The sequence below is a fragment of the Myotis lucifugus genome, unplaced genomic scaffold (genome assembly GCF_000147115.1).
Source record: "Myotis lucifugus unplaced genomic scaffold, Myoluc2.0 scaffold_99, whole genome shotgun sequence".
Classification (NCBI taxonomy): Eukaryota; Metazoa; Chordata; class Mammalia; order Chiroptera; family Vespertilionidae; genus Myotis; species Myotis lucifugus.
In genome coordinates, this window is record NW_005871147.1 from 1,878,975 (window position 1) to 1,906,645 (window position 27,671).

The 27,671-nt window shown below is 37.1% G+C and overlaps 1 protein-coding gene across 3 annotated transcripts; it reads left to right on the forward strand.

Moving 5' to 3' along the window:
- On the forward strand, positions 1-27,445 carry GDPD1 (glycerophosphodiester phosphodiesterase domain containing 1). Of its 3 annotated transcripts, none has more exons than XM_006092213.3 (10): positions 1-269; positions 6,865-6,907; positions 12,439-12,574; positions 13,345-13,390; positions 19,033-19,151; positions 19,658-19,747; positions 21,836-21,969; positions 24,388-24,447; positions 25,486-25,537; positions 26,160-27,445. In XM_006092213.3, the coding sequence occupies exons 1-10, from the start codon at positions 128-130 to the stop codon at positions 26,280-26,282; spliced, it is 945 nt and encodes a 314-aa protein (XP_006092275.1). In that variant the 5' UTR covers positions 1-127; the 3' UTR covers positions 26,283-27,445. The 3 variants fall into 3 exon arrangements, with proteins under 3 accessions (XP_006092275.1, XP_023612576.1, XP_023612575.1); XM_023756808.1 differs by having other exon boundaries at positions 34-269; positions 27,335-27,445; XM_023756807.1 differs by lacking the exon at positions 19,658-19,747 and having other exon boundaries at positions 34-269.
- Positions 27,446-27,671: the final 226 nt, after the last annotated feature.

Below are 27,671 nucleotides of genomic sequence, written 5' to 3' on the forward strand. Positions count from 1 at the left end.
ACAAGTGCGCCGCGCCGCAGGCACCGGCTGGGGGCGAGCTGGCCCGGAGCCGCCGCCGCCGTCGTCGCGACCGCCGCAGTGGCGTTCTGCGGGCCTGGCGGCGGGAGACCGGCCACGCTGAGCCGAGATGTCGTCCACCGCGGCGTATTACCTGCTCTCCACCCTGGGCGGGTACTTGGTGACCTCCTTCTTGTTGCTCAAGTACCCGACCTTGCTGCACCAGAGGAAGAAACAGCGCTTCCTCAGCAAACACATCTCTCACCGCGGAGGTGAGGGGGTCTCTGGAACCCGGTGGCGGAAATGGGGGAGCCTTTTTGGTTGGGTTTGTTTGGTTTTGTTTTTTACCCCCCCTAGGTCCTTCGGAGCCCCGCCAAAGGCTGGCGGGTGGACATACGCCCGAGTTTGAGGAAGAAAGGGGATGTGTGAATGGGGGCTCCCCGGAGGTGCGGGCGACGTGGAGGGGAGGTCTCCTGTGGGAAGGAAAGGGTCTTGGGACAAAGCCAAGGTGAGGGTTTCTTGGGTGCAGCGGTGTCGGGGTCCTCGGGAGGAGGAGGGACCGGGTGAGAAGCGGGTGGACGGGAGCTCCTCAGCGGACGCAGGAAGGGTCGCGCCGGGAGGCACGAGGGGGTGGGGGTGGGGGGCCGGGGAGCTGGTGCGGAGGGAGGTCCGGTCCACCGTTTTCAGGGCTGAGGAGCCCGGAGCCCGGACCCGCTGCCGCCCAGGTGTTGCCGAGCCCGCGGCCGGGGCCAGCCCAGCCCACCCCGCTCAGCGGGATCGATCCGTTCATGGAGGGGATGACCCAGGGGCACCATCCGCGCGGGGGCCGGGCGGGGGCCGGAACCGGAACGTCCCGGTGCCCGAGTCTGCACGCCTGTGGGGTTTTTGGAAGCCTCACCCACACCCCAGCCTCGACACGTGGATTTCCTCAAGATGAAAAGATGATTTCGTCTGTGACAGGACGGTGTTGTTTAAAGAAAGCGAAAGTTTATTTTGGAAAGATGTCTTGCTGGAAGGAGACAAGATGGTCCACCCTCTGTTTCCCAGGCAGCAGTCACCGCAGGTCCAGTCTCTGCCTCTTCGTTATTGAGTAATAAGTGTCTGTGTCACTTTGAGTGTGATGTATAAAATGTCATCCAATTGGATGATTTCAATCCACGTTAACTCTTCTTTAGAAATGAGTGTAAAACTAGGTTAACATTGCTTGGAGTTTGTAGCCTACTACTTAAAATGGTACATTTCTAGATTTATAGTCTAAAACTTGATTTAGTAGCATCACTCCTTTTCTAACAAGAACTGGCCAGGAATAAGGTTTTAAATGCCGCCCTAACCGGTTTGGCTCAGTGGATAGAGCATCAGCCTGCGGACTCAAGGGTCCCAGGTTCGATTCCGGCCAAGGGCATGTACCTTGGTTGCTGGCACATACCCAGTAGGGAGTGTGCAGGAGGCAGCTAATCGATGTTTCTCTCTCATCGATGTTTCTAACTCTCTATCCCTCTCCCTTCCTCTCTGTGAAAAATCAATAAAATATATTTAAAAAAAAAAAAAAGGTTTTAAATGCCACAGAAATGCATTATCATTCATCTGTATAATTTTATCAGTTACACTTAGTACGAAAGACTAACTTGCGTGGTTATGCTCGTCTCCCACTCATGAAAAGTATCCAAGGTTTTAAGGGGTCACCTGCTAAACGCCATGTTATTTCTCATTTGGTTTATCTGTATTTTAATAAATGCATAGTTCAACTATAAAATGTACATATAACTGCTAAAACGCCTTCAACCATTAACGCCCCAAACCAGCTTTCAGTGTTTACGTTGTTGCTGCAGAAGCAGTTTTCAGCGGTGATCGTCCTATTCTGGGGATGGGCAGTCCACACCGCAGTTGTGTTCACTGGTTTTCTTAAAAAGTGTGCTTGCTTAAAACCCAAAACAGAACAAAACTAGATCCTCTAAAAAGCTCTCTAGTCTGTCATTGTGGGTGATCTAAATTTTATTTTAGAAGAAATAATCTTGTTAAAATATCTGCAGGCTCAAAATCTGTTTTACTCAGTATGCTGGGCTAAAGCACTGTAGTTTCAGTGTGTTAGTGGCTTCATATGCTTTTGTGTGGAGCATGTACACCAAATAATACAGTTGAGTCCAGAGTGATAGAGGAGATATTTATTTTAAACACACACACTCACACACTTTGTAACTCAAGATCCTACGTTTCTGGAAAACAATAGACTGGGAAGGAGTCTCCTTGCTTACTTTTTTTTCGTGGACACTGATAACAGCAATCTCTCAGTGCATATGACTAACATTTGGGCTAATACTGTAATTGCCCCAACGACAAATACCTGATATTTCATATAAACCAGATGTATAACTATTCCGAGACTGAAATATTGGTAGCTATGTGTGTTCAAAGTATATACACCTGAATTGCTCTAACTTGAAACTCTTAATGTGTACTATATTATGTCTGCTATAAAAGCATTTTCCTGAGTCAGATGCTGGACCTACCACTAATTAGCCTTGGGAATAAGCCTGAGTTTTGCTTATCTATAAATGGAGGGCATTTGCCTTGCTTCTCTTTGAGTTGTTAGAGGACTAGGTGTATAGAAAGCACTTTGAAATTTTGTAAAATTGAAAATATAAGCATGGCTATAGGGGATCTACATTTGCATTTTTCAATAGAACGTTGAGTTGATTATGAAGATTGAGATCACCCTATAATTGTTTTCAAAATTGTTTTCAAACTTTTAATGAATACTTTTGCCTTTTTTAACATTGAGTGTCCTTGAAAGCAGCTGTCTCGGAAATTAAATGCTGTAGTCTTGCTTTGCTCTTACCTCTTTAAAGCATACCTTGTATTGCATTATATTGTAATAGGATATATTAATACATCTGCTTCCATTACTAGACTGTGAATTCCTCAAGGCCAACTTTTAGATTTTATTAATTCTTTTGTCTCTAGCCTCTAGTACAGATACTAATATATAATTAAAATAATAGTTTAAAAGTAATAGCTTATTGTCTGCTAATTTTCTACTACATGTTAGATACTTTTCATGTGTTTCTTAAATTTATTTGACCAAGAGCACACTTTATAACTACAATGTATTGATGAAACATCAACAGAACCAAAGATATATCCTTTGGATTAAATGGGGAGCAAGCAGTATAATCAAGGGCCATTTTCTTAATTCCTCTATGAAATTATGGGTTTTGTTAATATTTTTCCAATTACAAAAGTAACTCATGTTCATTGTAGAAAACTTGGAAATATGGAAATGAGAAGAGAAAAAATATCTCCTAAACTTTACTATCTGGACATTTTGAAGTATGTCCTTTAAGTACATATTGTCCTGCATTTGGAATTAACGGTATACAGTGTATATTTATTTCAGATAGAGATAGGATAGCAGGGAAATAACATACTTTAATACTCTCTAACCTGTCTCTATGAGCCAATTGAATTAAGCAACAGGCTTTAAAAGAAAAGTCTACTTACTAGGAATTAATGGTCAAAGAATTTTTAAAAATCAACAACTGATCAAATCTTTTTTTAATGTTTTTTATTAATTAATTTTTTTTTGAGAGAGAGGAGATGGGAGAGAGAGATAGAAACATCAATAAGAAACATCAATTGGCTGTCTCCTGCACGCCCCCTACTGGGTGTCAAGCCTGCAACCTGGGCATGTACGCTGACCAGGAATTGAACCAGTGACCTCTTGGTGCATGGGTCAATGACATTTCACCATCGAGCCACACCAGTTGGGCCAACTGATCACATCTTAACCTTTCCTCCTAATCTTTCACCCTTGCAATTAAGCGAGAGTACTGTCACCGTCTGGGCATATTGCCACAGATTGATTTAACAGGTGATAACTTTGAGGGTAAAGATTGCTTTTGGGCCTTGGCCGATGTGAGTCAGTTTGTTGAGCATCATCCTATGCACTGAAAGGTCGCCAGTTCGATTCCCAGTCAGGGCACACACCTAGGTTGCTGGTCCGATCCCTGATGGGTCAGAGTGTGTATGGAAGGCAACCGGCCGCTGTTTCTCTCTCTCTCCTCCTCCTCTCCCTTCCTCTCTCTAAAATCATAAAATAAGGTGGAATGAAAGTATCTCCATTCCTTTAAAAAAAAAAAAAAGAATTCCAACCATTTCATGAAAGAAGCACTAATACCAAATAATTCTTTGGAGAGGAATGACATGCTCTTAATTAGTCCCTTAGTTACTCTCTAGGCTTTCCCCATATGAATCTAATAAGTAATTTGTCCCATGCACCAGATCCCCAATCAGGGCACATACAAGTATCAACCAATGAATGCATAAATAAGTGGAACAACTAATTGATCTCTCTCTCCCTTCTTCTTTCTCTAAAATGAATAAATAAGAAAAACTGGCAGTTTCACTTAAGACTATCTTTGATGTGTTAGTAAAAATTAGTAATGTTATTAAATTTCAACCTTCAACTACACATATTCTGTGTGACATAATTGGAAGTATTCACTTTTGCTGCATACCAAAGTATGATGATGGGTGTCTTGAGAAAAAGCACTTGTGCAGTCATTTGAGTTGTGAGCTGAATTTACCTTTTTTTCCCACAGAACACCATTTTCACTTAAAAAAACTGACAACTGGTTATGGATACTTGAGTATTCAGCAGATATGTTCTTGAAAATTAATAAAGTATATCTCTCGTTAGAATAAAAATAATCTAGCTGCCTTCTATGAAGGTAGTGCCAATGATTAAATTTGAGCTTTTAAGCAAAAATTAGAATTTTGAAAACTTGCATCTGCCACTGTGAGCTTGATAGCTTTCCAATTCTCAAAGATTCTCTTGATGAGATAAGATGTTAACAAATGAGATTTAAAAATATGTATTGTATAATGAAATGTGTCCGAATTTAGAAGATTAGCATAGTTCAGTGAATCAGTATTTTCCAAAAGATGAGTGTATGATATAAAGCCATGAATGGGTGAAAGATCCATTCAAAGTTCACAGTGGACCAGTGGGTTTTTACGTAATAGAGTATGAAAAGGACATTTCTGTGGTTCAGATTCCACATTGCAGCTATCTTATAAAACTACCCCTTGTTGAATTCAGGTACATGTTAAGCAGATATAAGAATCTAGCTGCCTTCTATTAAGCCAGACGTTAAAGAGATTTGCAAAAATGTAAAACAGTGCTACTCTTCTCTTTAAATTTTTTGGAAGATAGTTATTTTTCATAAAATATATGTTAGCATGAAATGGGTTTACTGTTGTTTTCAAATAAATTAAATTTTAAGGAGTCCATTTCTGAAGCTCTTTGAGGTAGTCAGTAAAAGAGTTGTGAGAACAAGTGGCTGGGAACTGCCAGTTTAATGAACTCTTGTCTGTGATAAGAATCACTGTAATCTGAAGCGACAAGAAAGTACTTTCATGGAGGAGTTGCAAAGTGAATTCATTCTGGAATTAATGTTAAGAAACATTGGGAGGCAATGGTGAAAATGATCTTCCCAGGCATATGGCATGAGCTTAAGACTTTGATTCTTCCCTGTTTTTAAAAGTAGTGCATGTTCATTGTAGAGTGTTTGTAAAGTATAGAAGAATGCACATTAGAAAAGAAATCATTTGTATTCTGACCAAATAGATAACTGTTATTAATTTGCTTTGTGAAATTAAACTACTCACTGCTTATTGTGCCAAAAAGCAAGGAAATTAACAGGACAGCAGTCAGCTTGAAGGAGCCAGTGATGTTGAGTTTGGTCATTTGGTTAAAATGGTTTCTGAGAGACTTTTCCACTGGGAAGTTATTCTTTATTCTTTGTAATTAATAAGTGTTTTTGTAGGGAGGTACTTTGAAACTACATAAGTAGGCATTCCTCATCAAACCTTCCATTTATTAAAATAGACTGAGAATTTCCTATTTTATCCAGTAGTTTAAAATTTGTTACTATCATTAGTTTGATGCTAACGTTGTTTCAGGTTTGGCAGGTGAAAATGCGTTTAAATTGGCTTCAGAATTCTTTCAACTTCTTGGGGTTTTTGGGTTTTTTTGAGAAAGCAGTCACTAGTTTACTTAACAATAACCATTTTAGCACTCTAGTTTTTTTTGGTAATATTTTAGAGTGCTTTGTTCTTGAAATGTTGGTTATCTGAGTGTAACATATTTCCATAGTTTTTGACTAAAACAGACACCAGCTGGATGTTTTAAAGTCATTTAACCTCAAAACAGCACTTACTTTCGAATAAAAACTATAATCTTCATATTTACTTCATCTGTTTTCTATTATGCAACCACTCTAGTAACCATTATCCTCATTCTTACAGGTAAGAAAGCTCAGTCTAACAGAGAGATTAGGTAACTTTCCCAAGGTGACACAAACATCAAATAGATTGTAGAACAAATATCAGAACTCTGGAGTCCCATTCTCAACTACTATAGTATTCTGCTTTCAGCCAAGGTGATTAAAGTACAGTCACTTGTCTTAAGTAATTCATGGGAAAGGAAGGAGAGAGATAGGTAATAACTTATGCTATAATATGGTAAGTGCATGGTAGCGAGGTGCATAAGGGACTATGTGAATACAGAGGAGAGATGTTTTAACTCTGCTTGGGGAGGTGTATATGTACCAAGTCCTCTTCTGTCGTTCCTCTATGACAAGCTGATATGACAGTTTAAAAATCATGTTTAGGTGCTCTCACACTTCTGTGGTGTTGTGTCTGTGTTTTGATCTTTGATTCTTCCTGGTATAGCTAAAATATAAAATAAAGATACCATTATATTCTTTAGAACATTTGTAAAGATGTATCTTATTAAAATGAATTTATAGAAAAATAAAATGTTCAGAGTATATAAGTAAATGAAATTTACATTTAATGTTTTTACAGGTGCTGGAGAAAATTTGGAGAATACAATGGCAGCGTTTCAGCAGTAAGTATATAAAAGATTCATTTAATGTTGATTCACAAAGTGAAGATAGTATACATGTCATATCCACTTGTGATAGTTGTTCCTATATTATTAAAATTGCTTTTTTATGTAGTTAGTCTCCAGTGTTACAATAGAGACTGGCTTCTGCGTAACTGAAAAAACTACATCAGAGTTTTGGGTAATCAAAAGATACTATAGTTCCAAAGTTGAAAGAAGACATTTATAACAAGGAACATACTGTGTGTAATGCTAATTAGTCTTGGAGAGAAAGAGAAAAGGAGAAACAACTGTTACACTGACTGCTGTTTATGAATAGGATTATGTGTCTACCCAGTAATTCTCGTACAGACTTAAACCCGTAATCTAGTCTAAAACAGGGAATGTGAGAAGTTAAACCCCATGAAAGACGTTACCTATCCATATTGACTTTTTCTTATGTAATTTTAAAACCATTTTTATGTATGTAAAGACAGCTAAGAAATCAGGAAAACTTGGCTTATATTTTGGTCCTGCTTGTCATCATTCAAAGACATTTTAGAGATTATTTTTCCTGTTATCAGGTCCAAAGGTATGCTTTTCCATGTTTTAGTTTCATCTAAATCCTGTCCCCCTGAATTTGTCATGGCTTACTTTTCCTCTTCTATATGATGCCTTTTAACTATAATCTCAAGAGTCTCTTACAGCTTTAAAGTGAAAACTCCTTCCTCCTGCCATAGACTGTGAAACAGAATAATTTAAATTATTTTTTTCTACTGAGATTATATTTCTAGCTAGCTATAGCTAAATATGTGTATAACTTCATGTGTACAGTTTCCACTGAGATACACCCCACACACATATTTAGAAGAATGCACATTAGAAAAGAAATCATTTGTATTCTGTTATTAATTTGCTTTGTTAAATTAAACTACTCACTGCTTATTGTGCCAAAAAGCAAGGAAATTAACAGGACACAGCAGTCAGCTTGAAGGAGCCAGTGATGTTGAGTTTGGTCATTTGGTTAAAGTGGTTTCTGAGAGACTTTTCCACTGGGAAGTTACTCCTTTATTCTTCGTAATTAATAAGTGTTTTTGTAGGGAGGTACTTTGAAACTACATAAATAAGCATTCCTTATCAAACTTTCCCTAATACCTAGCTCTGGTACTAACAGGCTCTTACTAGTTGCTTACTGAATGGAATACAGAACGGGGTACTCAAGAACAAAGCAGAATATTAGCAGAAGACAGGATGAAGAAGATAGAACCCCATCCATAATAAACACAGAATCAAAGACTAATGAATTATACTACACACACACACACACACACACACACACACACACAGCGTCACTAAGCCCTTGAGTATGTAAAATCTGGTTCTTAAGAGCTAATAAAACTAGGTTATTAAACCAGGCCGTATTTGTAAATACCCACAGGACAATTTGATCCCTATGGTATTAGCATGAATGGTAAGAGAAAGAAACAAATTGTATTAGCAATAGCTGGAAGTATAAGTTGGCAGACAGTCAAAGTAATTAATCAGCGACCTGATTCTTATAATATTTTTTAGACTATCTAGTTAATATAATACCAATTTTCTCATCAATGAAATGGGAATGATAATACAACCTCAATATTCTGAGGAGTAAATGAAATTCACATAAATTCCTTAACAAAATTCCTGTTGAAAATTGTACGCATAGCTTCTGTGGAGTTTCAAGTAATTTCACATCTTGTATAGCTAGAGTTTTACTTTCTTTTTTCTTTTTTAAAAAATATATTTTTTTATTGATTTCAGAGAGGAAGGGAGAAGGGGAGAGATAGAAACATCAATGATGAGAGAGAATCATTGATTGGCTGCCTCCTGCACACCCCACACTGGGGAGGAGCCCGCAACCCAAGCAAGTGCCCTTGGCCAGAATCGAACCCGGGACCCTTCAGTCTGCAGGCCGGTGCTCTATCCACTGAGCCAACCGGGCTAGGGCGAGTTTTAATTTCTTTCTCTGGAAATGTTGAAGACTGGCTTCCCTAACTTTTTTCAGTGTTTGTCATCAACTTGTCAGAAATTTAGCTACAAAATAACTGGTGTTTCAATTGATGTAGATGCATATTGTTATTTATGGAAATTTCTGAAGGCCAAAGTGATAAAAAAAAATTTTCTTGCTATGTTCTAGCTATTTGTTTATCAAATTGGGATAATTTATTAGGATAACTTATAAGTTGTCCTAGATATACTTGCTATTGCTCTAAATTTTTATTATCTTGTTATTAAGAGATAAGCATACGCCCGGCCAGTGTGGCTCAGTGGTTGAGCATCGAGCCATGAATCAAGAGGTCACTGGTTTGATTCCTGGTCAGGGTACATGCCCAGTTTGCCGGGCTCCATCCCCAATACTGGGGCATGCAGGAGGTAGCTGATTGATGTTTCTCTTTCTACCTCTCCCTTCCTCTCTAAATATTATATAACAACAATATTTAAGGAAATTAAAAAATACAGAAAAATAATCTCCCAACCTAAAAGCTGTTTTTGTTTATTATATCTTTTTGGATTTCATTTTTACACATTTGTGGCTCTAACAAAGATACAGTTGGAAAACAAATATTCTCTTTTAAAGTTGAGAATTTAATGCTCATTGACAATGTACCTGGTCACCCAAGAGCTCTGGTGGAGATATACACTGAGTTTAATGTTTTCTTTTTTTAGATATATTTTTATTGATTTCAGAGATGAAGGGGAGGAGAGAGAGAGAGAAAGAGAGAGAGCGCGCGCTACACTGGCCGGGCCTGAGTTTAATGTTTTCATTCCTGCTAGCACAACATCCATTCTGCAGCTCATGGATCAATAAGTAATTTCAACTTTCAAGTCTTATTATTTAAGAAATATATTTTGTAAGGCTATAGCTGCTTTAGTGATTTCTCTGATAGATTTGGGCAAAGTAAATTGAAAACCTTATGGAAAAGATTCACCATTTTAGATGTTAAGAACATTTGTGATACATGGGAAGAGGTCAGAATATCAACATTAACAAGAGTTTGGAAGAAGTTGATCCTAACCCTCATGGATGACTTTGAGAGCTTCAAGACTTCAGTGGAGGAAGTAACTGCAGATGTGTGGAAATAGCAAAGAAACTAGAATTAGAAGTGGAGCTTAAAGTCATTACTGAATTGCTGCAATCTCCTGATAAAACTTTAATGTATAAGGAGTTGCTTTTAATAGGTGAGCAAAGAAAGTGGTTTCTTGGGATGGAATCTAATAAAGTCTAAAGTGAAAAAGAAGGGGAGAAAAATTAGCTCTGGCCAGTGTGGCTCAGTGGTAGAGCATTGGTCTGTGCACTCAAGGGTCATGGGTTTGATTCCTGGTCAAGGACACATACCTGGGTTGCAGGTTTGTTCCTCACTCCAGTGGTCTGGGCACATGCAGGAGGCAACCAATCGATGTGTCTCTCTCACACAGATGTTTCTCTCTCTTATCTTAATGTTTTCTAATGTTCCTTATAATAGTGTTCTGATATGCATAAAGCCTAATGTGAGGTGGAGTCTATTCCTGGAGAAGATGCTGACAAAATAGTTGAAATAACAAAGGATTTAGAATCCTATATAATAAAAGGGTAATATGCAAATTGACCCTAACAGCAGAACCACTGGAATGACTGGTCACTATGACACACACTGACCACCAGGGGGCAGACTCTCAATGCAGGAGCTGCCCCCTGGTGGTCAGTGTGCTCCCACAGGGGGAGCTCTGCTCAGCCACAAGCCAGGCTGACGGCTGCCAGGACAGCCCTGGTGGAGGGAGCCTCTCCCGCCTCCTCAGTAGTGCTAAGGAAGTACGACTGCAGCTTGGGTCTGCTCCCCGCTGGCAAATGGACATCCCCCGAGGGCTCCTGGGCTGCCAGAGGAATGTCTGACTGCCAGCTTAGGCCCAATCCCCCGGGGAGCGGGCCTAAGCCAGCAGGTGGTCATCCCCCAAGGGGTTCCAGACTGTGAGAGGGCACAAGCCGGGCTGAGGGAACCCCCCCACCCCCGAGTGCACAAATTTTTGTGCACCGGGCCTCTAGTATTACATAAACTTCATTGATAAAACAGTGGCAGGGTTTGAGAGGATTGACTGGATAAAATTCTATCAAACAGCATCACATGCTACAGAGAAAGCATTAGTGAAAGGAAGAGTCAACCGATGTAGCAAACTTCATTGTTGAAGAAATTGCCACAGCCACCCCACTCTTCAGCAACCTCCACCCTGATCATTCAGCAGCCATCAACATCGAGGCAAGACCCTTCACCACCAAAGAGATTATGACTCACTGAAAGCTCAGATGATGGTTAGCATCTTTAAAAGTACTTTTCAATTAAGGCATTGACATTGTTTTTTAGACATAATCCTTTGCAAACGTCTTTTAAGTGGATGCCTTGGCAATCAAAGCTTAAGTCAGTCACTTGCATTATAAGAAAAAAATATCAGGGCTTACACTACACTATACTGTAGCTTTGTAATAAGTTTTGAAGTCATGAGGTGTGAGTCTTCCAACTTTGTTCTTTTTCAATATTGTTTTGACTCTTTGGGGTTCCTTGAGGTTGCATATCAATTTTAGGGTGCATTTTTCTGTTTTTGCCAAAAACATCATTGGGATTTTGATAGTAATTACATTGACTCTGTAGATCAGTATAGTATTTGCATTTAGCAATGTTAAATATATTCTAATTCTTGAATGTGGGATGTCTTTCCATTATGTATTTCTTTAATTTCTTTCAACAATGTTTTGTAGTTCTCTTTGTACAAGTCTTTCACCTCCTTGGTTAAGTTAATTTCTAAGTTTTTTATTCTTTTTTATAAAAATATATTTTTATTGATTTTTTACAGAGAGGAAGGGAGAGGTACAGAGAGTTAGAAACATCAATGAGAGAGAAACATTGATCAGCTGCCTCCTGCACACCCCCTATTGGGGATGTGCCTGCAACCAAGGTACATGCCCTTGACCGGAATCGAACCTGGGACCCTTCAGTCCGCAGGCCAACGCTCTATCCACTGAGCCAAACCAGTTAGGGCTAAGTTTTTTATTCTTTTTATGCTATTGTCAGTAGAATTGTTTTATGATTCCCTTTCCAATTTGGACCCCGCCCCCCCCCTTTTTTTCTCCTTGCTTAATTGCCCTGGCCAGAATTTCTAATCCTATGTTGAATTAAAGTGTCAAAAGCTGTCATCTTTTTCTTGTTTTTCACTCCTTTCATTTTATAGATGTGGAAAAGTGGGCCCTGAAGGGGGCATTTACTTGCCCAATGTTATACAGCAAGTTCGTAGCAAAGCAGGAACTGACACCTAGATCTCTTCACTTCTGGCCCAGTGTTCTTTCCATTCTATTGGGCTGACAGAAGTTAGGATAGCTAGTTATGGAAAGACTCGTCTTCTGAGTTCCTTTAGAATATTTTCACATCAGTAAATCATAATAGATGACAGTGTTGAGAAATTTTAATATTATGGATTTTTAATTTTTTGCTGTTTGATTTATAATTCCAAATTTCAGTTTCAGAATGTCATTATTTGTATTTCTTCAGTGCAGTTACCATTGGAACTGATATGCTGGAATTGGACTGTCATATCACAAAAGATGAGCAAGTTGTTGTGTCACATGATGAGAATCTAAAGAGATCAACTGGGGTCAATGTGAACATCTCAGATCTCAAGTACTGTGTAAGTATAAAAATGCATGGTAAACTAATATCTAGTAGATCTTGGGCCTGTAACATTTTTAAAAACAGTGAATGCCAGATAAATAATAAATAAATGACAGTGGTTAAACAATGAATGTCAAAGGAAATTTAAAATAACTATTCTGAGTTTCAGTAAAGATGTACTCACTATGTACATATATAGAGTCTTATTTTTGTAAGTAATTTAACAAAATTACCAAAGTCCTCAAATGTAGAACTACTAGTGTTCAGTTCCTTGAAGTATTCTTTAATTTGTTTTATTTGGATTAAATATGTAAATTAGTTTTACAGTATAGGAAAGAACTCTTTAAAAATCTGGTTTTAGTAGTAAATCCCGATAAATAGAAGGAAATGCTGTTTTACCACCTAAAAAAAACTTACGTTAATAGGATACTATCTTATTGAATATCCTGTATGCTTCTTATATAGTTGTGATCCTGCTGTTTATTATATATATTGTATTTTTTAATATTTTGACATGATACACATTTTCTGAACTTTTTGTTTTTAATGGACTTTAGTCTTTAGAGCAGTTATAGGTTTACAGCAAAATTGAGCAAGAAAGTATAGAGAATTCTCACATAATTATATGATTAAATTGCTTTTGGAGATGTTCTGCTACAGAGGGCCTTACATATGTAGTGTTTTATTCTTTTATTTTTTGAAGAAGCAAATATTTATGTCTTAATGTAAGACATTAAAATACTGATTTTTTTGAGAGCTAACTCTTTTCAATCATATCTTTTAAAGGAACTCCCACCTTACCTTGGCAAACTGGATGTCACATTTCAAAGAGGTAATATTTTCCATTTGCAACTTAAACATTAACATTAAAGTGTATTCATTTATGTTGAGAATTAGATATATAGGCATGTTCTCTTGTCATAGTAAGTTCCAGCTAAAAGTACTGCCCTCAAAAAATTGTCTCAGGCCTAATCTGAAATCTTGACCCTGAAAAGATGAAGTCCAGAGATTTAATTAGCTCATTCTACTAAAATTATATACAGTTAATTTAAACCAAATACTAATGACAAGAAACCCATATATTATTAGGGACACTTTGTACCTCTAAAGCTTCCAGTTCTAGAATATTACTATAACTTATAGTAATCATAAATCAAGTAAATGAATAAATGAAAAGAAATTGAAGGGACCCCTTTCAGATCCTTACTAATTGTCTCACATTTGATTCTATGTCATTCAGGTGCTCCATATTTTAAATTTTAAAGAAAATTTTGTTTCTCAAATAAATTGTCCAGTCCAGCCAGTGTGGTTCAGTGGTTGATCATTGATCTATGAACCAGGAGGTCATGGTTTAATTCCCGGTCAGGGCATATGCCTGGGTTGCTGTCTTGGTCCCCAGTGGGGATTGTACAGGAAGCAGCTGATCAGTGATTCTCTGTCATCATTGATGTTTCTATCTCTCTCTCCCTCTCCCTTCCTCTCTGAAATCAATAAAAATATAAATAAATAAATATATAAATCAATAAAAACCATACTTTTCCTAGTCATCTTCACTTTTTAATTACCAGCATAACAGTTTTCTTTCCTTTGAGGGAGCATATCTTACAAAGAAACATGTCCCTTGGCCCCAATTTGTTAGTTATGTTAGAATGGAAAATACAGGGAAACCAAGATGGCGGCATAGGTTAACGCCGGAGTTTGCTGCCTCGAACAACCACTTCAAAAATACAACTAAAAGACGGAACGGACATCATCCAGAACCACAGGAAGGCTGACTGAGTGGAAGTTCTACAACTAGGAGGAACCGAGAATCAGAGGAGGCGCAGTGCTGAAGTAAAACACTAAGGTGCGGAGTGCTTGCGGCGCCGAGGCGCGGGCTGGTGGCTGAGTGCGTGGTTGTCTTTTTCAATCCGGAGGGAGCCTCAGACTCTGAGCTCCAGATCCGGGCGAGTCTCTAGGGACCCAGAGTCAAACGGGAGAAGCGGGACTGTCTGGCTTCTGTCCCTCCGAGGTTTGCAGCGGTTGCTGGGACAGAGAGGCAGAGCCCCTGGGGAGGACTGAGAGCAGCCATAACTGCTCCCTCCTCTGCCCTGTTGATCCCGTGGGACCCGCCCCGCCCAAGCCCTGCACAGAGGCATTTGCCGATAGCCTCAGGCAAAGGCTAGATTAGCACCTCCCTAGAGGACAGAAGTTCTCCCACTGCAAACATAGCTGATTCTCACAGCCAGTCGGCCTGGAGGTAAAATCCCTCTAGTATTAACTACAACAATCAAGGCTTAACTACAACAAGACTGCGCACAAAGACCACTAGGGGGTGCACCAAGAAAGCGTAAAAAATGTGGAGACAAAGAAACAGGACAAAACTATCAAGGGAGGATATTGAGTTCAGAACCACTCTTTTGAGGTCTCTCAAGAGGCTTCTAGAGTCTGTCAATAAACTTGATGAGATGTACAGGAAATCTAATGAGACCCTCGATGGTGTGATAAAGGACCAACTAGAAAGTAAGCATACACTGACTGAAATAAAGAATATTATACAGACTCCCTACAGCAGACCAGAGGAGCGCAAGAATCAAGTCAAAGATTTGAAATGCGAAGAACCGAGAAACACCCAACCGGAAAAGCAAAATGAAAAAAGAACCCGAAAATACAAAGATAGTGTAAGGAGCCTCTGGGACAGCTTCAAACGCACCAACATCAGAATTATAGGGGTACCAGAAGATGAGAGACAGCAAGATATTGAAAACCTATTTGAAGAAATAATGACAGAAAACTTCCCCCACCTGGTGAAAGAAATAGACTTACAGGTCCAGGAAGCGCAGAGAACCCCAAACAAAAGGAATCCAAAGAGGACCACACCAAGACACATCATTAAAATGCCAAGAGCAAAAGACAAAGAGAGAATCTTAAAAGAAGCAAGAGAAAGAAACTCAGTTACCTACAAGGGAATACCCAAACGACTGTCAGCTGATTTCTCAACAGAAACTTTGCAGGCCAGAAGGGAGTGGCAAGAAATATTCAAAGTGATGAATAGCAAGAACCTACAACCAAGATTACTTTATCCAGCAAAGCTATCATTCAGAATTGAAGGTCAGATAAAGAGCTTCACAGATAAGGAAAAGCTAAAGGAGTTCATCACCACCAAACCAGTATTATATGAAATGCTGAAAGGTATCCTTTAAGAAGAGGAAGAAGAAGAAAAAGGTAAAGATACAAATTATGAACAACAAATATGCATCTATCAACAAGTGAATCTAAGAATCAAGTGAATAAATAATCTGATGTACAGAATGAACTGGTGATTATAATAGAATCAGGGACATAGAAAGGGAATGGACTGACTATTCTTGGGGGGGAAAGGGGTGTGGGAGATGCGGGAAGAGACTGGACAAAAATCGTGCACCTATGGATGAGGACAGTGGGTGGGGAGTGAGGGCGTAGGGTGGGGTGGGAGCTGGAAGGAGGGGAGTTATGGGGGTTAAAAAAGAGGAACAAATGTAATAATCTGAACAATAAAGATTTAATAAAAAAAAAAAAAAGAATGGAAAATACACCTAGAGATACAGGTTGCTGAGCAGGTATAGTCTCCCGCACTACCACAATTCAGTCTCTTGCTTTGAATGATTCAGATGTAACTCAGTAAAGCTATGAGTTGCTATATGTTATGGTCCATTGTATGGCTTGGATATACTTAAAACTTTGGTTAAATGTGAAGGATGTATTGATATTAATTTTCAAAAAGAACTGTTAACTGCTCAGTGGAGCTACATTTAAAATTAGTATAATTTCTCTTTGGGAAATTTTAGAAAGGTAAATAAAAATTAGAAAACTGTTTAAATTAGCTATCTCTGAGTGATATTTAGCTCTGATGTTTGTTGGTTTTTGCCTTCTAGGTAAGTATCATTAAGCTGTGTTGGTTTGAGGAAATATCTTTCTCATTCTTATAATTAATAGGATGATACTTGCCAAGCTTTTCTAATAGTTGTGTCAATTGTGAACTTGTGAAAGTTAAGAAAATTTCATGGGTGGGGAGTAGGGGTCAATTTGGGGCAAAAGGGGACATATGTAATACTTTTGACAATAAAGAATTAAAAAATAATAAAATATAATTTTTTAAGTAAAAGAAAATTTAGAAGTGAAGTTTTTTCTGTTTTTCCCTTTGTAGAGCAAAGCCAAAGCCTCATAAAGATGAAAAGATCATTTGCGGGGAAAAAAAAGTTTTAATTTTTTTCTGGTTTTTATACCTTCCTCATAAAGTCATAAAACTTCTGAATGTGAAGAGACCTTTGAGACTATCTGTCTCTTCCTGTTATAGATAAAGAAAGAGGCCTAAAGATGTAAATTAAGGTCATACAGTCAGTAAATGACAAAGCTAGGACTTGAATCTAGATTTTCTCCTCACCAGGCCAATATTTAGCTATACCATATTGCCCCTCCATCTGGAGAAAATAAACCTCAGGAAATACAAAGAAATATAAAGGATGATTAAGATCCTCTTTTAATTTTTTCATGACTCAATTTTCTTTGAGTTGCACTCAACACATTACTGAAGTAGCATATATTTCTCTTGCCTGAACATATTATTTTCAACCTCTGAAAAATTCAATGATGATAACAGAGGAAAACTTTAGAAACAATTTCAGTAACCACTGATAGGCTTTAGAGAAGAAAAAAATCTTTTTCTTTCTACCTTTCTAGATTTTCAGTGGAGACTCTGTAACAAAAGAGAGATTAATATGAGAAAAACAAGCAGAAGTGTATTAATATGTATGTCTCATGGGAGAGACTCAGAGATGGCTAGAACCTGAGTTTATATAGCACTTTAACAAAACAATAATATATTTTCAGAGAAGTGACAAGACAAAGGAAAAGGACTTTGAATTTTTAGGGTGGCAAATTGTGGGAATGTACATATGTGGGAGAATAATGGAAGATAAAGGCTAGTCAGTTTGTTATATAGAGTCCTCTGGTACTGATAAGGGTTTATGGTTTTGGGTGATTAATTTTTGTACAAATTTAAGTCTTGTTTTAAGGCAAAAGGGGAAGGGCAGAGAGCCTTTCTTGTATCTGCTTCTTCTCCATTGCCTTCAGTTAGAAATAATCCTTATACCAAAGTGGCATATTTTGGAGTGGCAGACACTGCTACCTTTCAAGGGAAATGGTTAAACGAAAATAATTAAATTGATATATGGCTACTCAATGGAATATTTTTATTTTATTTTTTTTTAAATATATTTTATTGATTTTTTACAGAGAGGAAGGGAGAGGGATAGAGAGCCAGAAACATCGATGAAAGGGGAAGGGCAGAGAGCCTTTCTTGTATCTGCTTCTTCTCTATTGCCTTCAGTTAGAAATAATCCTTATACCAAAGTGGCATATTTTGGAGTGGCAGACACTGCTACCTTTCAAGGGAAATGGTTAAACGAAAATAATTAAATTGATATATGGCTACTCAATGGAATATTTTTAAAACTTTAAAATAAAAATTGTAGTCCTGGCTGGTGTGGGTCAGTGATTAGAGAGCATTGCCCTGCACACTGAAGGGTTGTGGGTTTGATTCCTGGTCAAAGGTATGTTACCTGGGTTCCAGGTTCCATCCCTGTCCCAGGCTGGGCACATGCAGGAGGCAACCAATCAATGTGTCTGTGTCTCTCTCATCAATGTTTCTCTCCCCCTCTCCCCCCTCCCACTCTCTCTAAAAAAAAAAAAATTAATGGAAAAATACCCTCAGGTGAGGATTAACCAAAAATAATAATAATTATAGTATTAGATCGGTGGATTATATCAATGTCAGTATCATGGTTATGATACTGTATTATAGTTTTGCAAGGTCATCATTGGGGAATCTGGGTAAAGGGTACACAGATATCTATTATCTCTTACAACTTCATGTAAATCCAGTTATCTCAAAAAGTTTACTGAGCCCTAGCTGGTTTGGCTCAGTGGATAGAGTGTCAGCCTGCAGACTAAAGGGTTCGGGATTCAATTCTGGTCAAGGACACATGCTTGGGTTGCGGGTTCCATCCCCAGTTCAGGGGGCGTGCAGGAGGCAGCCTATCAATGATTCTCTCTCATCATTAATGTTTCTATCTCTCTCTCCCTCTCCCTTCCTCCCTGAAATCAATAAAAAAGATATATATTTTAAAGTTTAATGAAAAAACTTAAAACATAATTATAAATGCAGTGTATTAACATGCAACATTTATTTATTTTTTACGTTAAAAAATCAGGTTGAAATGTGTAGGTATACTATAACTATTAAATTATGCATAGGGGGGGAAAAGAGTAGAGAAAGTATACCAAATGGTCACAATGGTTATATCTAAATTGTTGCATTTATATGATTTTTCTTTCCTTTTTTAATGCTTTTCATGATTTTGTAAATGTCCTATTATGACTACTACTTTATCTCTTCTAACCATCAAAAAAATAAGTTATCTTTTAAAAATACATTTAAAAATCTTGCTTCCTCAGAATGCCAATGTGAAGGAAAAGATAACCGAATTCCATTATTGAAGGAAGTTTTTGAGGCCTTTCCTAACACTCCCATTAACATCGATATCAAAGTCAACAACAGTGTGCTGATTAAGAAGGTACTTAAGGCATTGCCTCCTCTGAATGTGTTGCATCCAGTTTCACAAACTGATCAGGCTTGAGTAGGTGGCTGCATAGACTGATAATGTGCAAGGAAATGTGATGCTCTGGGGTCAGTGTTGTTTTAAATAATGCTCTGGTAAAAGAGATCACTTTACTGTCCGAAAGCCTGTTTTCAGAGTTGTCATGTCTCAGTCATGGATAAAAGTGAGCTCCTGTGAGCCAATAGTTCTGGCATTTGTATAATTAACTTCTAGTTTAACTTGTTTCATTTTTAGTTAGTGTATGTCAAATTATTAAGTAGTTGTATTCTATTAGATAAATGATATAATGGTAAAATGTAACTAATTTCTTATATTTTATAAAATAATCTTAATTTATACATCGGTTCTTCTAAGATTTTGTAGTCTTCACTGGCAGTCAATTATAACCCATTTTTAAAATGAAATAATGTAAGTGGATTTACAGTAGGCACATGCATAAAAATTTGAATTTTCACTTGTAGGTTTCAGAGTTGGTGAAACAGTACAGACGAGAACACATAACAGTGTGGGGTAATGCCAATTATGAAATTGTAGGAAAGTGCTACAAAGAGGTAATTCTTTCAAAAATGATACAGAATGACCTTTGTTGTTATGTATCTATAAATGGTAAGTTATTGTAGTAATAATTTTTTAATATGAAGACCAATGGTACTGGGTGAAAGCAACTAACCAGAGTTTGCTAATAGAGATAATGGATTTATAGATAATGGGTTTCATAGAGATAATGGACCTTGCAATTAAAGTTCAAAATAATTGGACTGGTTTACAGGATTATCACCATTTGGGGCAGTTAAGTTAAGGCTAGATAGGACTATATTATGTTTTTACAACCTCCTGTGAAACTATAATTGTTTCAGAATAAAAAGTTAACTTTTGGCCCAGAATCACAGAACTTTTCCTTTGATTCATATTTTTTTTTTCTAGAAGCCTCTGGCTTTCTGTCATTTTATTTATTTAGTTAGGTAGGTAAGTAGTTGGGTTTTATTGTTTTGTTTTTAGTTTCCTGTCATTTTAGAATTTAAAAACTTCCAAGCTTTCAATAGTAATTTTCTTTTGTTTGTTTGTTTTTATTTTTTTCTTCCAACAGTAATTTTCAGACATCAAATATGATTGTTTTAATAATATTTGTCATTCATATTATGAACCTGCTGTATATAATTGTCATGTGTCTTTTATAATTCTTAAAGTGTGATTTACAAGAATTTTACATTAACCCTTTAATTCCCAGATGCTAGAAACTAAAAAAGAAAGTGGGCTACACACTGGTGATGGGAAAACATGTGGCACTATTCTAATTTAATGATTTTTTGTTTTTCATTTGTTTGTTTGTGTGTGTTTTTTTTCAGAGAGGAAGGAAGAGGGAGGGAGAGATAGAAATATCAATGATGAGAGAAAAATTCATTGATCGGCTGCAACCCCGGCATGTGCCTGACCAGGAATTGAACCTTGACCTCCTGGTTCATAGATCCATGCTCAACCATTGAGCCATGTCAGCTGGATAATGCAGTGGTTCTTCACCTTGGCTGTATGTTGGAATTACCTGAACAGTTACAAAAACTACTGATGCCTGGGTCCCATCCCAGATTTTCTCATTTAAAAAACACGGGGGCCTGGTCGGCATGGCTCAGTGGTTAAGCATCAACCTATGAATCAGGAGGTCACAGTTCGATTCCCAGTCAGGCCACATGCCCAGGTTGTGGGCTCGATCCCCAGTGTGAACGTGCAGGAGGCAGCCGGTCAATGATTCTCTCTCATCATTGATGTTTCTATCTTTCTCTCCCTCTCCCTTCCTCTCTGAAATCAATAAAAATATATTTTAAAAAAACAAAACATGGGGTGTGGCCAGTTGTTATGCCAGTGGTATACCAATTCCCTCCCACCTCTCCCATCAGCAGCCTTGCATGACTCTCCAGACGTACCAGTTACTGTTTTTAGTTCTCTGGTTCCAAAGTTGCATAAGTTTTGAGGTTCAGCTCCTAACCCTATTTTCCCCATAAGTTCTGTTATTCTTAGGGTCTGAATTTACAGAAATCAAGGTTTTTCAGGGACTTGTATATTAAGTTGCAGGTGACACACCTGTATATATAAATAAGCTGAAAATACTACAAAGCAGCATTCGAACATAGGGGAAAAAGAAATCCTCAAACTTATTTATTCTATTTTTTAGAAAATAAAGAGGTGGGTAATTTAGAGCTATTATTTAAAATAAATTACTTTTTTACATGTTTTTCCCCCCAATATAGTACTTTTATGCAAAAAACTCCAATGTAGCTCAGCAGGTATGCTCGGTGGTTAGAGCATTGGCCCGTGTACCAAAGGGTCTCAGGTTTGATTCACAGTCAAGAGCACACACCTGGGTTGCAGGTTCGATCCCCGCCCTGGTCAGGGCACATGCAAGAGGCAACCAATTGATGCGTCTCTCTCACATCGATGTTTCACAGTCTGTCTTTCTCTGTCTCTCTTTCTGTCTCTCTCCCTCCCTTTCACTCTCTCTAAAAAAATTAATGGAAAAAGTACCCTCTGGTGAGGATTGACACACACACACACAAAGATAAGAGTCTTGGGAAATTTTGAGGATTGTGAAATAATTCTCTACTTGAGCAGTTGCAAAGTAACATAATATTGTTTGTGTCTTTTAGAATTCAGATATTCCTATCCTCTTCAGTGTACAACGTGTTCTGCTCATTCTTGGCCTGTTCTTCACTGGTCTCTTGCCCTTTGTGCCCATTCGAGAACAGTTTTTTGAAATCCCAATGCCTTCTATCATATTGAAGTAAGTGGTTACCTGTTTTCATCAATTATCCATTACAGGAGGACGAAGATAAAGCTCATTAATATTAATATTAATGATAAGGAATAGATTGCTATAGTTATTTCCATGTTTTCTTAGCTGACCTATATTAACAGTGCTTTTTGCCATAAGACATTCTCTAAAACGAATAATAAAGGATTATAAGTATTTAATCTGGGCCCATTTCACATAACAATGACTTTCTGTGCCTATGTATTCAGAAGTCAGATAAAAAGAATTGAGCTTAATTGTTGAAGTTTAATAATTCTCTTATTCTAACATCTAGTAGCAATTGCCCTCCAACTTCCTTCCCTTCTTCCTACTTCATTGACAACTATACAAAGCTGAAACTCCATTAAACTTGAAATTCACCACTAGTATTAATACATTAAGGAAGAAAAACAACCACCCCCACAACAACCCAAAAGAAACCTCTGGAGATGGGAGAAAGAAAATGATAGGATTCGTTTACATAAGATATTTCTATGTATGCATAACTTCTCTACAGGATACAAAGCCTTGCTTTTCACACACTAATTTACTACAAAAAATATATATATAAAACAATTAGTGCCTGACAAATAATAAGCACTCAATAAATGATAGCTTTTATTGTTAAATTATCTTCATCATTATTATTAAAGACAGATAGTTTTGTTATCTCCACCCTCAGAATGTGATTGCTAGCTATAAATTTCTAATAATAACTGAATCATCACAAAGGAATTCAGAGTTCCTGGGAGATCATTTAAATGTGATTTCACCTGTATGGAAACTTTTTTCATTCTCCAAACAAAATTTTTTTAAAAACCAAGCTGAGCCGGGCTGGTATTGCTCAGTGGTTGAGTGTCAGCCTATGAACCAGGAGGTCGAGGTTTGATTCCCAGAGTACATGCCAAGTTGTGGGCTAGATCCCCAGTGTGGGGCATGCAAGAGGCAGCCAATCAATGATTCTCTCTCATCGTTGATGTTTTCTCTCTCCCTTTCCTTTCCTCCCGGAAATCAATAAGAAATATTTATTAAAAAACAACAACTAGGTGAATAATTGTCATTAACCATTAGAGAATATTAGTAAGAAAAGTAATTTGGTCAGGACCCTTGTATTCAGCATTTATGTTTCATACCAGTTTGAGTTACTTAGTGATGAGCATTTTTATCTATTCCTAGTTATATTTATTAGCGATCTTTGTGTCTATTTCTCAGACAAAACAACAGAAATCACTTCTTGTTTACAAAGAAATAATTTTCATTTCTAAATTAAAATAATTTCTAACCATTTATTCCTAGTGTTCTTAGCTTTCCTCTGGCCTGGAATGAACTCTTGAGCTCTCTGGATTATCTCTATGTGTTCCTTTTAGAAGTTAGTATTATTGAAATACAGACATGAAAAAACTTCATAGAATTAATCTTTTCTCTAAAGAGTGATAATGGATTAAGACATGGGTAAAACATTGTGTTGTATGTTTTAATGTTTTGGGGTTCTTTTATGGGAGACAATGGGTACTTCCTAAGGCAACATAATAATTTGTGTTTAGTGAGGTACTTTAGTATTTGAGGTACTAAATCCCTGAGATTCCTGAAATAGCAACCAGGACTTTCCACCTTGGCTAGAGTTAGGGAAAAAAGGATTTTATTTAGAGAGCTTCTAAATAAAAACTGAATTCAGAGAGAAAGAACAAAATGAATTTAAGTGTGGGGACTCAGGATTATACTAAGAGTATAGATAGGTGGCTTTAGAAAGAAAACAAGAAATGAAGATCTGGGGAGATTGAGAATCACTGTGTGCTGTTAAACTTAGAAAGAAACTGAGAAATCTTCATAGTAGAGAGGCTAATCAGAGATTTCCTATGGTCACAACCCCAAGTTAATAACACAGGTAGTGGTGCTGCTCTGGGCATCAATAAGATTGAAGAAGAAACAGCATAGGTCTAAAAGTCGTGTGCTCTTTCAATAGCAAAGAAAATTAAAAAGTACAGGGCCTAGATACTCAAATATTGAAAGGGAAAGAAAAACATGCTTTTATAGGGGGTTTTTTTTGTGTCTCATTTTTACCCCAAATATCTTTTAATCCATAGTAAAGTTTGGTTATGTTTTAAGTCTACTATATACTAAACCATAGCAGACAAAGCAAGAGAAAGTTTCACCAAAATAAGAGACATGAGCCCTAGGCACTCAGGGTCTCTAGAAAGATAACTTTTTTAAAAACCTTTCAGTAGTGGTTGGAAAAAGCCTGAAATCAGTGGAAAATAGAGAACCCAAATGGGTTTTATTTTAATTTACATTTGTCCTTTTAGGAATATTTTTTTAGTACATACTAAGTGTAAGGCACTTTCTGTTTTTGAACTTGTTTTTTTTTATCACACTGTGTTTCTAATTTATTCACATTTTATTTTGTTTCAGGTTAAAAGAACCTCACAAAATGTCCAAAAGTCAGAAGTTTCTCATCTGGCTTTCTGATATGTAAGAATTTTCATTTCTTGATATACAAGTTAGTGTTTTAGCTATATCTATTAAATACTATGCTCAAGTTTAGTGTGATCTTTCTACATGTAATTTGTAACAGGATGTGTTGAGTATCAACTATACAAATGGATGTGTATGGATCATTTAGAACTAGTTTAATTACTAGTCAGAAAGCCTTAGGCGGAATCTAGGGAGATAATCTCATTCAACTTGAACACAACCCACCCAAAGTTAAATTATTTACTTGGGGTTATCTAGCTAGTTAGTAGCAGTCTAATAAACATAAACGGAATAGAAATTAGATGTAGCCCTAGCTGATTTGGCTCAGTGGATAGAGCATCAGCCTGTAGACTGAAGGGTCCCCGGTTCAATACCGGTCAAGGGAACATGCCTGGCTTGCGGGCTTGATCCCCAGTAGGGGACATGCAGGAGGCAGCCAATCAATGATTGTCTTTCATCATTGATGTTTCTCTCTTCCCCTCTCCCTTCCTCTCTGAAATCAATAAAGATATATTTTTTAAAAATAAAGAAATTAGATGTAAAGCTTTTCAGTACAATAGTTCCCATCTTGCTCAAGTGATTTGTATTCTAAAAATTCACTTTTAGTTGGTTATGAGCTTTAAAAAAATGTTTTTTTTTCTTATATGTAGATATTGTAATTAATGGACATTAGGTTTCTAAGAGAGCTCACAAAAGACTAATCCACTCTAAATGAATTATGATGTTATAGAACTTGACCCAAATTTACCGTCTTATTTTAACTTGCAAACTTAGGAATACAGACTTTAGTGAGCTGCTCCAATAAGAATGGAGCAGGATCAGTGGCAGCAAGGAGTAGAAAGTCAGTTCTGGTTGTTCACCAGTCAGCAGTGAAGAGAGATCCAGCAGTTAAGATACAAATGCATCCATAGCAGCGGTTATTATTTGAGGCCATTGCTTAAAACTCTAAATTAGGACTAAGTTAGGACTAAGGACTAATTTTAGTCCTTCCTTAGGTTAAGAAGTACCTAAATCTGTTCTGCTTTTCTCTTCTAGTTTATTAATGAGAAAAGCTTTGTTTGACCACCTTACTGCTCGAGGCATTCAGGTAAGTTTCTGGAATGATGCGTTTTTGGAAACAGACTAGTTTACCAGTTTAACCCAAGTATAAGGAGCAGGAACTTTTAACTGACTTAATTTAGTCCCAACTCTGATGATGATGCTTGACTGGTTGACATATGAAGATCTTAAGTTCTGCCTTACAGTGAACAAGAAAGCATTGGCATTTCAGTAACTACAAGTCCACTTATGTAGAGGTAAGAGTAGCTAAAGGCAGATGGGTAGGTCAGTGCATATTTAATGAGCAAAGTGGAATTTTTTAAAGGGTGCAATTATTTCTTAAAATTGCAAATAGATAAATGCTATTTTTTTTTTATTTTATTGATTTTTTACAGAGAGGAAGGGAGAGGGATAGAGAGTTAGAAACATTGATGAGAGAGAAACATCGATCAGCCGCCTCCTGCACACTACCCACTGGGGATGTGCCCGCTACCAAGGTACATGCCCTTGACAGGAATTGAACCCGGGACCCTTGAGTCCGCAGGCCAATGCTCTATCCACTGAGCCAAACCGGTTAGGGCAGATAAATGCTATTTAAAAACAATTTTATTTTTAAAATAATTTTCTATCTTAACATTTGTTCTCATACTTCTCATGCTTCTAATTTTCAGGTATATATTTGGGTATTAAATGAAGAACAAGAATACAAAAGAGCTTTTGATTTGGGAGCAACTGGGGTGATGACAGATTATCCAACAAAGCTTAAGAATTTTTTACACAGTTTTTCAGCATAGAAAAGGAAGTATTCAGAAGCATTCAAAGAAACTATGAAAAGATCTAAGGGGGAAAAAATTTTCATTATCATTTTCCTAAGCCATTTTCAGAAAGATAAAAGGTTTAATCAGTTAAGTTTTTATTACCTCATTTTTAAGCTGCCTGAGAATGTAGAAACTCTATATTGTATATTTATTTTAAACAATATTGCATATTTGCATTTGTAAATAGTTTATTTAGAAAGATTATTGATCAAGATTTCTGTATATGATTATATTATTGTAAGTAATTCTGAAATCAAAAGACCATTGGATAATTTGATAATTTCACTGGAATAAGGCCAACTCATTAGTAAAACAAAACTATTGAAGGCCATTATAGCTATTTTGAGTTGTCTTTTTATTTCTAGCTACATCTTAGTTGGTGGGGAAAAATACTGTAGAAGGAGAGCTTGGAAATCATTGATGTGGTTACCTGACAAGTTGTACATGTTAACAGAAGGCAGACTCAAAGAATGAACTGGAAGTTTATTACTTGATCAGAAATAAAATCTGTAGACTGAATTAGATTTCATAGTTGCTGTTGTTAATGGGGACATTCTATTTGGAATCCTCTTCAGGTGTGTAACATGTCCTTTTTCTTTTTTGGGGGGGTTAAATATTAAAACTAGATTTATCAATTGTAAATTAAGACAAGATCCAAATAGTCATATTTTTATGTTTCCTGTAAAGAAATTTAAATTTTCCATTTTGGGCAATGACTGTTTGGGCCTACATGTAGATTTTCAGTAACATCTGGAATCCTAATCACATGAAACTGATGAAAGTGCATATCATTTGTTAATACTTGTAGTATAAACTACCTGTTCCTGATCTTTAAGAATGTATTCTTCTGAGTATTAATGTGGAAATGAAATTTTCCAAAGCACTAGCCCTCACTTTCTCTGCTTTTCTGATGTGACCTCATGTAAATCTGTTTCTGATTTTATTGACTAATTTTCATGTTCTCTTTGGGAGATGAATGTAATCTGGATTAATAAGTATCTTTTACCTAGATCACATCTCTCATTTAGAGTTTGCCAGTTTACAGCTAAGAAGAATGACCAGACTCCCACTTATCCCTGGATGAAAAGTAACATTTGCCTTTTTTGTTTATACCAAAATAAAGTTTTCCAAGAACAAAATAAGGGTCCTTCATTGTTTGTTTGTTTTTGTAGTTGTAAATTCACATATACTTTGTAGATTTTTCTTTTTGCAGAGTTTGATGAGGTGATGAATTGATGAGTAAATGCACCTGAGATTTCTCTCTAGAATAAAGAAAATGTGGATACACTTTTATGGTAAAGAAGTTGCTTCTTGGCATGTGAACAAATAACTTGGGCAGGTAATCCATTATATCAGTCATTTTCA

What these genes read in the sequence shown, in the direction of transcription:
- GDPD1 (XM_006092213.3), top strand. Translation starts at nt 128, where the DNA reads ATGTCGTCCACCGCGGCGTATTACCTGCTCTCCACCCTGGGCGGGTAC. An exon ending in GGATGTCACATTTCAAAGAG is followed by an intron (nt 13,391 to 19,032) that starts GTAATATTTTCC and finishes TTGCTTCCTCAG; the next exon opens with AATGCCAATGTGAAGGAAAA. An exon ending in TTACTGCTCGAGGCATTCAG is followed by an intron (nt 25,538 to 26,159) that starts GTAAGTTTCTGG and finishes TCTAATTTTCAG; the next exon opens with GTATATATTTGGGTATTAAA.